General features: G+C 37.1%; 1 protein-coding gene across 2 annotated transcripts in view; it reads left to right on the top strand.

The window, feature by feature from the left end:
* LOC124168815 (polycomb protein Scm) overlaps nt 1-15112 on the top strand; it is a 44979-nt gene that overhangs the window by 19852 nt on the left and 10015 nt on the right. The window contains exons 7-13 of one of the 2 annotated variants that reach the window (XM_046547137.1): nt 3905-4090; nt 4584-4730; nt 6952-7215; nt 10412-10624; nt 11107-11298; nt 11984-12208; nt 14854-15008. In XM_046547137.1, the coding sequence (XP_046403093.1) occupies nt 3905-4090; nt 4584-4730; nt 6952-7215; nt 10412-10624; nt 11107-11298; nt 11984-12208; nt 14854-15008 (1382 nt within the window). Of the gene's footprint in view, nt 1-3904; nt 4091-4583; nt 4731-6948; nt 7216-10411; nt 10625-11106; nt 11299-11983; nt 12209-14853; nt 15009-15112 lie in introns of both variants that reach the window. The other variant, XM_046547136.1, reaches the window with a different exon arrangement.

Here is a 15112-nt window from a genome sequence, read left to right as displayed (position 1 = left end):
ACTTCTATTTTACACTTTTGGATGGACCACTTACAAAAAGTGCAAAATTGAGTAAATTGTAAAATAGAGTATCATTGTTTAAAGGCGGTATTGTTTGGGACCTGATAAAAATAGTGCAAAATCAGGGAAAACGTATAATGGGGGAATGTAAAATCGAGGTTTCACTGTACGTTTTTTTCTATTTCACTTGATAAATGTATAAATAAAAAGGTACGTATCAAATACATTTTTAAAATAAACTTTTTTATGTTGAATAAATTCCCCACATTGATTGTTGTTGCTTTACATCAGCTATTGCACTTTTCCTAAGGTATCTGTTTTTTTTTGGGTGACTTTGTTTAGACAGACTTGTCATCTCCAAAGCCAACTGATTTTTTATCATCTCAACTTCATTTGAATCTTGAAAACTCTTTAATTTATTGACCCATGTATTTCTCGTCACAAGGCTGCTAATATTCAACATAGTCCAAAAAGGACCATTTTATTAGAAGCAAGTGTAGCATGAACGCATTCAAACTAGACGAGATGGACTGGAAACTTCAGGCAATGCAAACTGCGTATATCACATTGCTGCGCCTTCGCCTCTTCGCTTTGATGGCAATGACGTCACTTGCAAGATCGGACATGTTCTTCCCTTGCTCCTTTGCTCGTAGCCTCATGTCTTGAAAGACAGAGGGTGAACGCTCCTTCCCCTCGACCTCTCCTTCAGTGCTCTTCACTGATAATCATTTCTGATTTCTTCTATCCACCATTTAGTCCAGCAATGAACACACTCGTTCGAATTTTTTAAACTGCAGGTTTTGACACCGATATAATTTTCAGTTGCAATAATTCTTATAATAGTTCCTGAAGATGAAGCCTCGAATATCGATTACTTTCAAGTATTCGCGGATACTAATCGCGCATCTCTAATTTCAATTGTTTTTAGGACATCATCTGCTCATATTTGGTTCCTCCACCCAATTTACTCTGCTTATAAGAATTCTCTTCGTAAAAGAGAAATATTTATTTTACTTTTTCACAAGGAATGTTTCAAGTTTACTTGGACGTCTACTCCAGCATGCAGATGAATATCAGCGGCAGAAAAAATCTCTTGATTAATTTTTGGAGACCCTTCAATAGTTAACCTATTCCAAATTAAGAGAAATATTGTTTACGATCTATATCGTATATGTCATATCTTAAATGTGCAATTATTGCCGTGGCCTCGCATTTGGTTGAATGCGGCCCAAAGGAATGAGATATTTTATCGCACTCGGACATATTTACACTGTGACTAGTCAAGGTCCAACTGGAGAGGAAGGGAACAGTAGAAGTGAAGGCAGCGGGGGGAAGTGGAAGTAGAGATAGCATGAGTCATAGCCAGGCACTCGCCTGTCTTGACAAATTGCAAAAGTCCTGGTTTCTGCATGGTGAGGTGATCGTGCACCCATTACCTTCACGGAAGCTCCAAGTTCATGTTATCTAAACATCACGGTGTGCAAACGTGTTCAGGGATCACAAAACTGCGTGATGCAGCAGTTGCAGACCAGGCAACTCGCACTAGGCACGACTATGCGTCGTGGTGCCTGATAGTTTAGTTCCTGAATTCGCGCAGTGGTTTTTAAGAATTCTTGCAAACCAATAGTCTGAATTCGTGATCTCGCAGACACGGGTGTGTGGTTTTCGGAAACCAGGTGTTACATAGAGCAGTACTGCTAACAAATACAAGTACAATCACGTCATCACTGTAAAAAAGATCGCGGCTGGGTAGAGATAGTTGAAATTGATTTTGGAAAGCAACCCTAAAATGACAGGCAATATGCATAAATAATAATTAAATGTTTGATTCACATGAATTCTGAAAATGACATGAAATAAAAGTGGAAGTTTGCATTATTCGTGATTTCTGATTATTAATGCCACCTCTCCCCATCATTAACCCAGATAATCAGGAGTAGGCTGTAATTGCTTAAAATCAAAGAATCCAGGAAGATGCATTTGTAAAGATGTTTATCTATAAATGGCTTTGTGGTAATTGATAGCTTTGCGATAAGGTTTCAGGTGCAGTTTTCATACACAGGCTGCAGTAGCCTTAAATAAGACTCTATCTCTATTATTGTTGATAACTCCTGATGTAATGGCAAAATTCTTTTTTGTTATCATAAATAAGTTAGGAATTTGAAAGTAGTAATGAAATTCCTGATATAACAGCACGTTAGTATTATGAAGTACTTAACACTTTTGTCTTTTAATCCATACCATCCGAATTTATAATATTTTTTCAATCTGACAATATGTAATATAGTGATGCTCTTGTCTTATTCCAAGAAATTCAAAATGACTAACAGATATCTCGTAGACACTGAGTCGCATATTACTCACATGTTTTGGTTATGGCCGTTTCATCCGTAGTGGGGGATGATTCATCATGTGACTCATGGGGAAGGTGTAGCATCAGATGTTAGGAATTGATTTGCTGCTACTGTATTGATCTAATTACAAATAGCAATTTAATATTGTAACAGAATATTATGAATAAAAATTATACATATTTTAGAGTATGTTATTTGTACAAATGTGTTAATTATACGCTAGTAATTAAATATTTATCTGTAAATTAAATTTTATCATAACATGTAATTATCCTTGAAGGTCATTAATGAATTACTGGTCTCTAGTTATTTATTGCCATTCAAGCACTGGAGAACTATAATTTAGTGGAACATTATTGGTCTAGTGCATGAATAAAATGGAATACTTCTTGGGATGGTTTAGTTTCTTTGGATCTCAGTTGCATTGGTTTCTTTAGGTAAGGGCTTTGAGCAATGCCAAAAAAGAACCAAAGTAATTTGTGGAAAAACCAGTTTGAAATCTATCCATTTGTTGAAAGTAAAGGATATGCAATGAAACCATGAAATGACAAACTTAGCTCACGTTGACATTCCAGCTAATACATCATAATCACAAAATATGGACCATATTATTTATGTAACAGATAACAACTGCAATAGCAATGAATACTACTAATTTCATATTTTCTGATAAATATTTCTCTTCCTACTTTGAAAGTGAGCCTCTACATGTTATTTTTTTGAGTTTCATTGCAAAATAATTAATACACATAACTTCATTTGTGTTTTGAACATAGTTTTCATTCATTCTGTCACCTAACAAATTACTCGTCATTATTTGCCTATCATCAAAATACTTATTTCATATTTTCTGATAAATATTTCTCTTCCTACTTTGAAAGTGAGCCTCTACATGTTATTTTTTGAGTTTCATTGCAAAATAATCAATATGCATAACTTCATTTGTGTTTTGAACATAGTTTTCATTCATTCTGTCAACTAACAAATTACTCGTCATTATTTGCCTATCATCAAAATACTAATTTCATATTTTCTGAAATATATTTCTCTTCCTACTTTGAAAGTGAGCCTCTACATGTAATTTTTTGAGTTTCATTGCAAAATAATCAATATGCATAACTTCATTTGTATTTTGAACAAAGTTTTCATTCATTCTGTCAACTAACAAATTACTCGTCGAAATTTGCCTATCATCAACTGAATACCAAAGGATACTTTAATGCTAGGTGGGCTCTGATAGCTTGTTCTTCAGTGGGCAGCAGACCATGCACAGCTATGTTGGAAAACACCTTATAGGGAAGACAACTAGTAAAGCATCTGCTATATGCTATCTATTGCAAGCCAAGCAAAAATATTCTATTATGATGGAAAGGAGAGTGCAACATGGTCAATGGTAATGAAAATATTTGTCAGATAATAGGCTGAGAATTATAATATGGGTATCTTGGTAAAATAGCATTCACTAGATGATGTCGCCTTAAATATTGAAAGATGATAATTTTGGAGTATGGCTTCTTCAATGTGTTTTATTTTTCATCTTTCCGATGCAGGGTTCCGTATGAATGCCTCATCATGGCCCATGTTCCTTTTGAAAACCCTCAATGGAGCAGAAATGGCTCCTGCCAAAGTTTTCAAAAAGGAGCCTCCGACGCCACGCTGCAATTTGTTTCAAGTGGGAATGAAACTAGAGGCTGTAGACAAGAAAAATCCACAGCTCATATGTGCCGCTACTGTAGGTAAGTTCATTACATTGTTTTTTTCTTATTTACGACGTTAACATATGATGCAGTATTTCTTAATTACTTCAGAAAAATTACTTGTCTCAGAGTTTTTAAATTTAGAAGTATAAAATGACAGTTAAAGTATGCTTCTAGTAGAAATATATATAATGAAGAAGATAAATTAATTCAGCCTGACTCAACTTGAATTTTTTAGTTCCTTGTACACCCCTAATTAACAGTGATTATGATCCTCATTACCATTGCCAATGGAGGGTTCAAGAAATGTATGCCATAAATACTTGGCTCTCTGATATTTATCTGTGTCTTTGTTCTCTTCTGCTATTAGATTCTACTGTATAACTAATTGTTTGCAGAGGGTATTGATTATATCCTAGTCAATGGATGTTTGAAGTTATATTACAGGTTGTCACTGCAGATGTATTTTTATGACATTTTGTGGGATCCAAGGCTAGCCATAGGTATCATCTTTTGTGTACCTTATTTTCAGGGGCTGTAAAAGGTGAAATGATCCATGTCACTTTTGATGGCTGGCGAGGTGCATTTGATTATTGGTGTAGGTATGACTCGAGGGACATCTTTCCTGTTGGTTGGTGCGCTAAAAGTGGACATCCATTGCAGCCCCCTGGACAGAAATGTAAGTTAAACATTGTCACTGTTATATGCACATTTTAACGCTTGAATAACCATAAACCTGTTTCTCAACTCTCATCTTTCATCCTTCAAATACTTGTTTTTGTTCCATGTGGGAAGGTGCTTACATGGAAGGTGGAATTCATCCAACTGTGGCCATTCCCCTTGGCATTTTCTGCCAATTTTTGAATTAATGTAAAACTAATATGAGGTCAAGTCTTTGGGACTAAAAAATCAATCCAATTTACCATCAAATTTGATCATGAATCATGAATTGGGTATTTGTCACAGTTATGAGATTTTTTGCAAGAAGTTCAAATTTAATGTTTGATGTATTGGATTTTCAATGCTACTTTTGCAACCCGTGGAGATTGTGTGTGTCACAGTCCCCACTGTTGACACAACTATACTCTTTAAGTTAATAATGTCTAATATTAAAAGTAGAGATGTGCGAATAGTATCCGCGAATACTCGAATACTAGAAAGTATTTGATATTCGAGATTTCGAATAGTTATGCGAAAAGTACCGCCTCGAATACTTTGAATTTCGCGTCATACACTGTCGCACGCACGTCGTTGGTAGTGACTCGGAAAAATGTAGAGAACTGTAGTCATTTAGTGCTCGCATCGCCGTTTTACGCAAGTTGACGAATTGCATCAAATTCGTGGATTTTAGCGGTGTTCGACGAGGGGAACCGAAAATAGTCGGGTGAAAAAATCCGAAAATCCCCGATTCCCCCCACCAGGAGAAACTCAGTGCCGTGGGATAGCAACCTTAGGGCATTTCCCACGATCCTCTATCCCCCTCCGTTCAGCACTCGCCTCAACCACTCTGACGCTTTCCTCTTCTCCAAAATCAAACAAAAGGTCCCAGCTCGCGCAGGGATCGCATTAGGAAGACCCCTGCTTCGAAAAAAATATCGAGTTACGAGAACAATAAAAACATGTTTCACGCCCTCCCCCCTTTTCTCACCCACTGACCTTTTTCTGGCTACCTGCTTCGAAGTTCCCCATTTCTGGAGGTCAACTGCTGTGTGAGTACCGTGGGATACTTACATTAGCGCATTTCCCAAGGTCTGGTATCCCTCTCCATTCAGCACTAGCCCCCCCCTGAGGCTTTCCTCTTCTTCAAAATAAAAAAAAGGTCACAGCTCGCGCAGGGATCATATTACGAAGACCTTAGCTTCGAGAAAATACGCGAGAACAATAGAAACGTGTTTCGGTCCCTCCCTTTCCTCCCCCACTGACCTTTTTTTTTCCTACCAGCTTCGAAGTTCCCCATTTCTGTGGAGGTCAACCGCTGCATGAGTCATCTATTAGCACAAAGGGTGTCTAAGAATGACTTTCGTCAATTGATGTTACACCTTTATTGAATTGAAATATTAGTAATGTGCGCGTAATTTCAAAAAGAGTAAGACCAAACACGACGTATTTCTGAGTTTATTTAAGCATTTTACGCAAAGAAATAAATGTCAAAACACGACGGAGACTTAGCATTCTGGCGAAACTCGATATGAGCAGCAGAGCTTCTCGGAAGTTGATGCGGTATTTTTTTCCGAAAACATATATCAAGTTACAATTTATGAGTGGTGCTATAAATCTTTATTGTTACAGTCACAGACAAAAGGATATTTTCTCAGAATATTTGGTTTCTCCCTGATAGCAATTCCAATTCATCTTATCTCGTGAGAACTCCCAAAGATGGACTGAAAATAATTGAAGAAAATCCGGTGGAAAAGAGCTTGTATTTTGCAAAATGCCTCAGATTGTCAGCTAGCACTTGGCAGCAGGAGTGGGGGTAAAGCGATGTTAGTTGAATTAATTATATGCCCAATTGTTTCCATAAAATTAAATTATTCATTAATCAGCTAAATTCCTGTTCGAATCATTTTAAGGGAATCAAAATTACTCCCCAAAATCTTGTGTTGCCTGCTGCATAGGCAACCGAGTCAAACATTCCAGCATTCATCATTTAGTATTCGAGGTATTCGAATATTCGAGCTATGATTTAATATTCGAATTCGATATTCGAATTCGAGAAATCTGCTATTCGACCCATCTCTAATTAAAAGTGTTTGCTTAGTGAGGATGATAATTTATGAACAAGTGAAGAAGTTTTGTTTTTAAAAGTAAGTATGAAAGATAGAATTTTAGTGCATTCCACTGGGAATCAATGTAAGAAGGCTTATGACTTTTTTCTCCCTCCTCTCTTCTGTGATAAGCAGCGACTCATGGATCAAATCGCTTCAAGACCCGAGTTTGCAATGTCGTTGCCCCTCAGCCCGCATCATCTCCGCAATCCTCAGTTAGTCCGCAGATGTTGGATGGGGCCACATGTTCAAATGGTACACCTCACCATCATGCATCTAATCGAGCCAGCGACGACCATTTGCACAGTGGTATGCATCAAGTTCCTTCAGCCACAGGTGGCAGCACCATCACTGTCACCGAGCCAGACACATCAACCGTGCCAAAAATTCCTAACTCGTGTAAGTTTGTTCAATGTATCTTTGTGGATACTCCTCTCCCTGCTGTCTTATTTATACTAACTTTTATTTGCTGTAGTTCATATGTTTGCTGCGGAAGTTCCTTGTCTCAGCATGAAGACCTAAGTTATTCTCAGAATGCAATTCAAATGTTGATATTTCATTATTTGATTGATCAAGTGTGACCCCAATGTCATATCGGTTAAGAGTTACTAATTAACTAAAATATTTTGTTTCTTTTGCATTATTCACAAAAAATTCTTGTAATACTGGATAATAGTTAGTCTTCTTGAAATTGAATGGAAATCTGAAAGCATTAAATAATGCTGAATTCCAATGAATGTATCATTTTATTCATGACCCAGGTTTCGGTATCTCTTTCATCTTCAGATGAAGACAGATATTGAAACCTGGAATATGAATAATAACATAAATCTTCTAGAATTGATTATTATTTAATTCTTCCAGTATGGAGAAATTCCACATTTAAATTCACTGAGGCAGTTTGCTTTGTTAAGGAAAGCTAATGGAACTATTTTATCACTATTAAAGAACTCAAGACTGTTACCTTCAATTGGGAGCTTGAGCCTTTCTTTATTGAAAGGACTCTCATAAATAGGATATGTGTTGCTGACATGCTTTGTTAGATAAACCCAAAATTCTCTCATTGCCACTGAAGGAATGGAATGCCATTTATGCTGGAGAAATACTTCATTTGTTTAAAGAAGACATAACAGTTTGATTAAATTTACAGTAAAACCCCGTATTTGCGTTCTCGGAATTTACGTTTTCCCGCAAATTGCAAGTTTTTTTCTGGGTCCCGTCATATTTCCTATCTCTCCAATGTAAATAGAACCCTGTATTTACGCCGTGTTTTTTTCGTTTTCCCGCCATGTGCATCACGACGTGCCGACTAAAAAAAATTATTTGCGTGCTAAAACAATTAATCGTGCATATCAGCCCATAAAAACTGTCTTTTGGCTTCCTTTCGCGCATTTTTATTTAAAAATCTAAGAGAGAAAGACGTAATGAGAACTATTTTCGGGAAGAATTTGAATGTGGCGGGACAGAACGCCACTAACGTCGGAAAGTTGAACTACGTCATCTCGTTTTCTGTCAGCGGCGAAAAGATTCACGATATGAAAGTAGGTGTATTGAGCAATCGAGCTATGTATTAATTATAATGCAAGAACTCCTGAAGGAATGTAGACAATAATCATGTAGTCGATAATTTGATACGAGAGTTTGAAAGGAAACCAGACGTGATAAATGCCGGAACTATATAACTTGACCGACAACTGGGATCATTTGCGCTGACTTCATTCAACAGTTGCGTAGCAATTATGGGTTAATTAAATACTTAAAAAAACTTATTTAAACTTGAATTATCCCATTCAAATAGCAGTGTATCGCAAACTATTGTAACTTTCAAAAATTATGAAGTCCCATGACAGTTTGTACTACGCACTTGATCGCCGAGGAGTAGGTCAGATACTCGTGTGTTGCCGAGTTACCCTCAATTCGTACGGGAAATACAATTGATCCTGCTTGAAAATGGAAATTCGAGGTGAAAAACGGACATTTTTAATTGACGAGAAAATGAAAATTATAGAGATAGTTGATTCCCACACCGGAACCCGCATCGATTCAAACGCTGGCGACTCGAAATGTTGGGACTGGCAATCCGTTCGGATTTCCAGTCTCAACATTCAATACCGTGGTGAAAAATTGCGATGCCATTGTAAAATATGCTAACCAGTGCGGACATTTATCAAAAAAGAGAATATATGTGAAGAATTCCAGGTACGAATAAATAGAACGAATTCTAAAAGAGTAGTTTTTAGGTGCAAGATCATCAAATGTCCCAGCAAATGGTGTAATCTAAAGGCCTGTTTACATAGTACATGTATTAACCCGCACAAGTTAATGTCTAAATTATGAACACGAAAATGCACCGTGTATACACCCAACTTGTGCGTATATGCACGAACAGAAAATAGAACCTGTTCAAATTTGGTTCATGCATTCATAGTCGGATTTAGGGGCAGGGGTTATCATCGGAGGATCTATTGGGGGGGGGGGGCCCACCCAGACACTTAAAAATATGCAAGATTTTTAATATGGTCCGGTTATCATTGCGTTCTTTTTGTATAACGTGGTATCATTGTGCGCCACCCACTCCAGAACCCCCCCCCCCCACTCCAGAACAAAATCCTGGATACGGCATTGCTTGTGCCCCCCAGAAAGAAATCCTGGATCCGCCCCTGATGGTCATCATTATGTTCGCTTTGTTTAGTGTATTACTCAAGAAGGCTCAATCATTTATTTCAATAAGAATAACTTTGATATAAAAATAAAGAGAATTTTGTAAAGTCATTGTTATATCTTGTTTTTAATCTCAATTAAGACAAGATCTTTTGCCTGCCAGGCCCTCTGTGCCCCTCCCAGAAAAAAATCCTGGATCTGCCCCTGCCTAAATTTGTACATGTCCCGTTCCACAAAAATCATTCATGCAAGCAGAAATTAACTCGTACGTGTTAATGTATCGTGTAAACAGGCCCACAGGCCCTTGAGAAAAAGTATTTCCCCACAAGATTGGGAATCGAAGATTCCATGGCATCTATAATGGTTGGTTGGACAGATTCAAAAATAGGTACAGTCTTGTATACAAGATGGTGAGTGGTGAAAGCAAAGATGTTAACATAGAGACAGCAACTCAGTGGAAAAAATCTGAATATATTAGAGTTCTGGAAGGTTACAGCCCAAAAGATGTTTTCAGTGCAGACAAAACAGGATTATTTTTTAATTTTTTCTGCCAGCAAAAACACTGTGCTTCAGAGGGAAACAGTGTTATGGAATAATGCTTAGGGAAGAATTAAAAAATTAACATTTCCAAAGCCAGTATATGAATAAAAGTGAAAATTCTCTATTTCCCACGATTTGCATTTTCCCGCAATTTACACTTTTTTTCTTGGGTCCCTAGAAAAGTGTAAATAAGGGGTTTTACTGTATGTATTTATGATTACTTACATCTACTTTATTCCACCTTATCCTTTTTACTTCATATTGTCATGCATTCTTTTCAATTAACTCTTGTCTTCCTCTTCTGAGAATAACTTAAAAAGTTATTTTGTGGTTAATATTTCTGTAAAGTTAAGATGTCTAACATATTTCATGACTGTAAATTTTCTTTTTGCAGCACCTGGTTCAATATGCGTCTACGTGAACCATGGTTGTACTTGTGGCCCATATTTAGATCCCCGGAAAATGGGGGATCTTCCACCTCAGTTTGGGCCAGGATCTCTTACATGTGTCTTTCGTGAATGTGTGCAAGCATTGGTGGATTCTTCATTGGATCAACAGCAAATATTTGGACTGCTGCGACAGGGTGAGGGGAAAGTCATTGTTACAGGTAAGAAAACTGGGTCTAAAGATATTTTATATGGGTAAAAGTTTTTTTTAATTTTGCCATGGTTGCATGTATGTGTGTACATTTCGTTCAGAGTTTTGGTAGAGTCTTTAGATAAGTTTCCATAACTTTATTCTCAATTTTCAAGTAAAGCAAGTCTCCAAGAATTAATTTGTTCCGTGCAGTGCAACATAAGCAAAGAAGGCCCCCCCCCAATCCTCTCTCCCCTCCGAGCAAACCTTTAGCCTTTATGTATTTCAGAATAACCTAAGTTTTATTAGCAGATATAGTTAAATTTCTAAATTTAAAAAGTATTAAAATGTTACACAATGCTGTTTTTATATATGAATGTGCCTTTCATAAATTAATTATAAAAGTGTACTCTCTGTGGAAAATTTATTATAAATATTATGGCCATGAAATTGTGGTGCACATTTAATTTTTAATTATTTCTGACTGCTTTCTGTTTTTTTTCTTGTGATCAGCATCTTTTGCTGGGAAAACAGTGGTGGTTCGACTACCTGTGGTGGAAAAGACAGACGATATCTGGAATTTCCTTGAAATTTTCTTTGAGGAGCTCATGTGCTGTGAAAACCTATACACTGGCCAGCCAATGGATAATGGCTGCCCTAAATGTTCTAAACAAAATACTGTCATGGTACCAAATACAAAAAGAGGTATGTATTTGTACATATTAATATCTATTTTATTATTCTTTTATTTACAGATTACAAGACATGGTGCAACAGAGTGAGTCGCATTAAAAATAAAGCATGATATTTAGCCATTTTACATTGTTAGGTAATACTTAAAATTGTTTTGACTGAATTCAAAGGATAAATGTTTTTACAAGTAATCATTAATATGTTTGACAGGTTTAAAGAAACTGTTGATGTGTTAACTTAACAATCAAACTGCTGATAATTTCATGTTATACAAACCTAACATTCTCAAGCCTTTTCTCTTGAAAACGTCTCCATTATAAAGTTAAGTATATAAATTATTTCTTGATGGTAGTTTAAAATCACTTTTTCCACTAACAATTTACATTTCACCAGTTGCAATGAGTGTGACTGAAAGCATTGATTGATATTCTTCATCACTGATGGAAGGTGGTGACTACTTAGTTAGACATGCTCTGTAGTCACTTTATAAATATAACTCCACTTAATAATCAGACAGCTCTTATTTTATTTTTAATATGAAAGAATTTCATCCACGTAAGTTGCACATATTTTTCATGATGGATTGCCCAAAATATCAAGTACATATTAATCGATGTGCAAAGTAGAAGGAAATGTTTTGCATCACTAAGTCTCATTGAAGCTCTCTTCATTTGTTTCGCCCATTCTATTTTTCTAGAAGAGTACCCCGTATCTACAGCTGCTGCAGGTGAAGTCAGTGCAACCTCAGGGACCACAAAACGGAGATGGTCCTCTGAAAGCTCTGATTCAACGTCAAGAGTGAACCCTCCATGTGCAAATGCTGGCCCCGCTGTGGCAATTACCACCTCTACTAACCCTCATCCACCTACGTCTTCGGTGGCTGCTCCTCCTCCCAACAAGCAACCTCGAAAGTCAGCTCCAGGTTAGTGTTCACTTTTCATGAATGGCCTTTTTTTGTACCTACTTCTATTTAGCATATACCCTCATTTTTTATCCAACATCTATGACATAAAACACCTCTTGATACATACAAGAATTGCCATGAGAGAAAAAAAGCTTGTGGCTACTTGGAAGTCCTTGCATTGCCATCCTTGATGGACCACGAGGGCCTAACACCTAGTACCATGAGCCTCGGTATAATTGCCATGGGAATTAAAGAACCTGGATAGTGTAGTGGTCTGCGCATTGGCCCGGAAAGCCAAAGGTCCGTGGTTCGATTCCCGGTCCAGGGGATTTTTTTTTCCTCATGGCAATTCTTGTATATCTCACCACCATTCACGCGGCAGGGTTTGAAATATTACACCTCTTGATACTTTGATTGTTTGTAGCGTACAAATGCAAATTCTTGAAGATATGTGTAGCAGAAAATTTTCAAGGAGGTGGGGGGGGGACTGGAAACCGATTTGATGGAAATATGAAAAGAAAAAATCGGGGAAGGATTGATGTGTCATTTGATGCCCTGACCTCACAGTGCACACAAACAGAGAAACAGAGAAATCAACCCGAGTGGCTAATTCAACTCTCTAAAAAAGGTTTTTAAGTACTTGAGGATTGAAATCCAAGCGATGCTAGTGGGAAAGAGATTTATATTTGACCAAATTGTACAGTTTCCTGTATCCTGAAGAATCAAAGCCTTTGGTTGCGAGCTAAGATATCTTCCCGTAAGTCGATGAATTCACGAGTATAATCTGATTCCTCGAAGGGGGAAATCGACATCTATCTCTGAGGGAGGGGACCTCTTCTCAAAACGGCTCAAAACGGGCTATGTTGGAGTAATAATCATTAAGGTTGCACACATCCCATTCCGTACGATCGTCTCCCACGATGCAGTCTTGAATGATGAGGAAAGTTTATGAATTCCAGTCCTTCCTGTCTCCTGGTACATGACTTTTTCCAATCTTTCAATGTGTCAGATAGTTGGTACAACTAAAAATAGTGCAGCTAGGCAGTTGCTGCCCCCTAACACTCGTCTCCTAGACATAATGCATTACAGTGCTTCCTATTTTTTTAATCCCCTGGAATAGTTAGGAACATATCTTTGAAATTGAACTTTGATGGGCCAGGGAAAAATCTGATGAGTGTTTGAAACCCAAGAGGCAAAGTCATGTAAAGTTTTTCACTGGCTCGTTATATCCTCAGATCACAAGCTTTGTATAATTACTATCCACCATATGTACTTCCTAGAAAATTATCAAATACTTATATCATATTTCCCCTCCTTCTTCTTGTTTGTATCATGAATTTGTTTGTTCCAATTTTTTTGTGTTACCTCAGGTCAAAGGTCCCTTACTCTGAAAGTATACATGTAAGCAGGAAGCTATCGATTCTTCAGGGTAGCCCAGGTTTGAAGGAGGTGGAAATCTCTATTTAGTCTATAAATGTTAGTAATTAGGGCACTATGTTCAAGGTATAGTGATTTAAATGACTAATTAGGCAACCTGGCTCTGAAGGGATTAATTCTTATTAAGTTGACACTATTTAATTCTTTATTCCAATAACAAATATTTGATGAATTTGTTGGGTTTTGGGTTATTTTCAAATTGAACGTTGTTATGAAATTCCACATATCTAGCTTTGTACTACAATTTTTTAATAGAGCTTTACTGTTTTTTTTCAACATGTTTCATGAGTTAAGGATATCTGCATATTTTTTGTTATTTTCTGTTGTTTATCAGGCATGTTTTCATTCTTCATACCAAAAAGATTGTTAGAGGCTGAGGCTAATCAATTCAAAGAAGCAAGCATGGTCAGTGAAGTGATTTTATTGCCACAAGACACCCTAATGCAAAGATATGCCTGACCATATTCACACTTTTCGTAGTAGAGGCCATCGACCAGAAGTATGCTTGGAAATACATAGTGGAATGAATGCATTTCTAATATTTTCGAGGGGAAGTAGGTGGAATATAGGGTTATCCTATATTTTACTAGGAAACACATCGAGCTATGTTTATACTTAACTGTGGTGGATTCCTAATTCATTGGAGAGAATTTTCCATAATTTTGTTGTGCCTGTTGCATATGCCTGTAGGATGTATGATCTTAGGTTTTCCCAGCGTATCAGGTGCAGAAAAGTTTCTTGGGTTTTCCACCGATTGATGTTAACAGCAAGTCGCTGCTCGAAACATCGGGAGACATGGAAAACCAGTGGAAAATCTGAGAAACTTTTATGCTTGTAGGATGTTTGGGTGGCCAGTCAAAGTTCAGGTTAAAAGACTTTTTTCTCCAGATTTGGGAATTATTGAGTATAAAAAGCACATCTAATGAGGCACCTATCTTCCTCCAATCCGAATAATTAACTTAGGTTTGGATCCCCGAGTAATGCTTGGCATTTGCGGCTGTCCAATTGAAGAATGCATGGATAATTTGTAATTTGCAGTATTTTGAATTTTTGATGGGGAATTGTGTGATGGGTCGGGGTGTTTTTAGAATTTTACTCAAAAATTATTTTTGGTCCACCCCTCATTTCAAAATTTCAATTCTCAATCTCTTCTGGAAGTGGTCCAGATGTGATTGCATTTAAGTTATAGTATTTTTAATTTAAAATGTTCATTCTGTATTTTTCAGAGCTTGAAGCAGCCACATCAACGACCCAGTCAGAAGGACCAATCCTGCCAAAGTTGCCTCCTGACCCTTTAGAATGGTCCATCGAGGAGGTCATCCAACACATTGGTTTTTCAGATCCAGGACTTGGTGTGCATGCTGATCTCTTTCGAAAGCATGTGAGTAACATTCTCCCAGCCATGATAACATTCTCCTCGTGGTTTGTGTCCAAGAGCGTCAATTATGGGTCTTCATTCAGTAGAATATACTTCTGTATCAACGC

This window comes from Ischnura elegans, chromosome 12 (assembly GCF_921293095.1).
Source record: "Ischnura elegans chromosome 12, ioIscEleg1.1, whole genome shotgun sequence".
NCBI classification, from domain to species: domain Eukaryota; kingdom Metazoa; phylum Arthropoda; class Insecta; order Odonata; family Coenagrionidae; genus Ischnura; species Ischnura elegans.
Note: the sequence above shows the minus strand (reverse complement) of the source record. Positions and strands in the feature narration are given on the sequence as shown.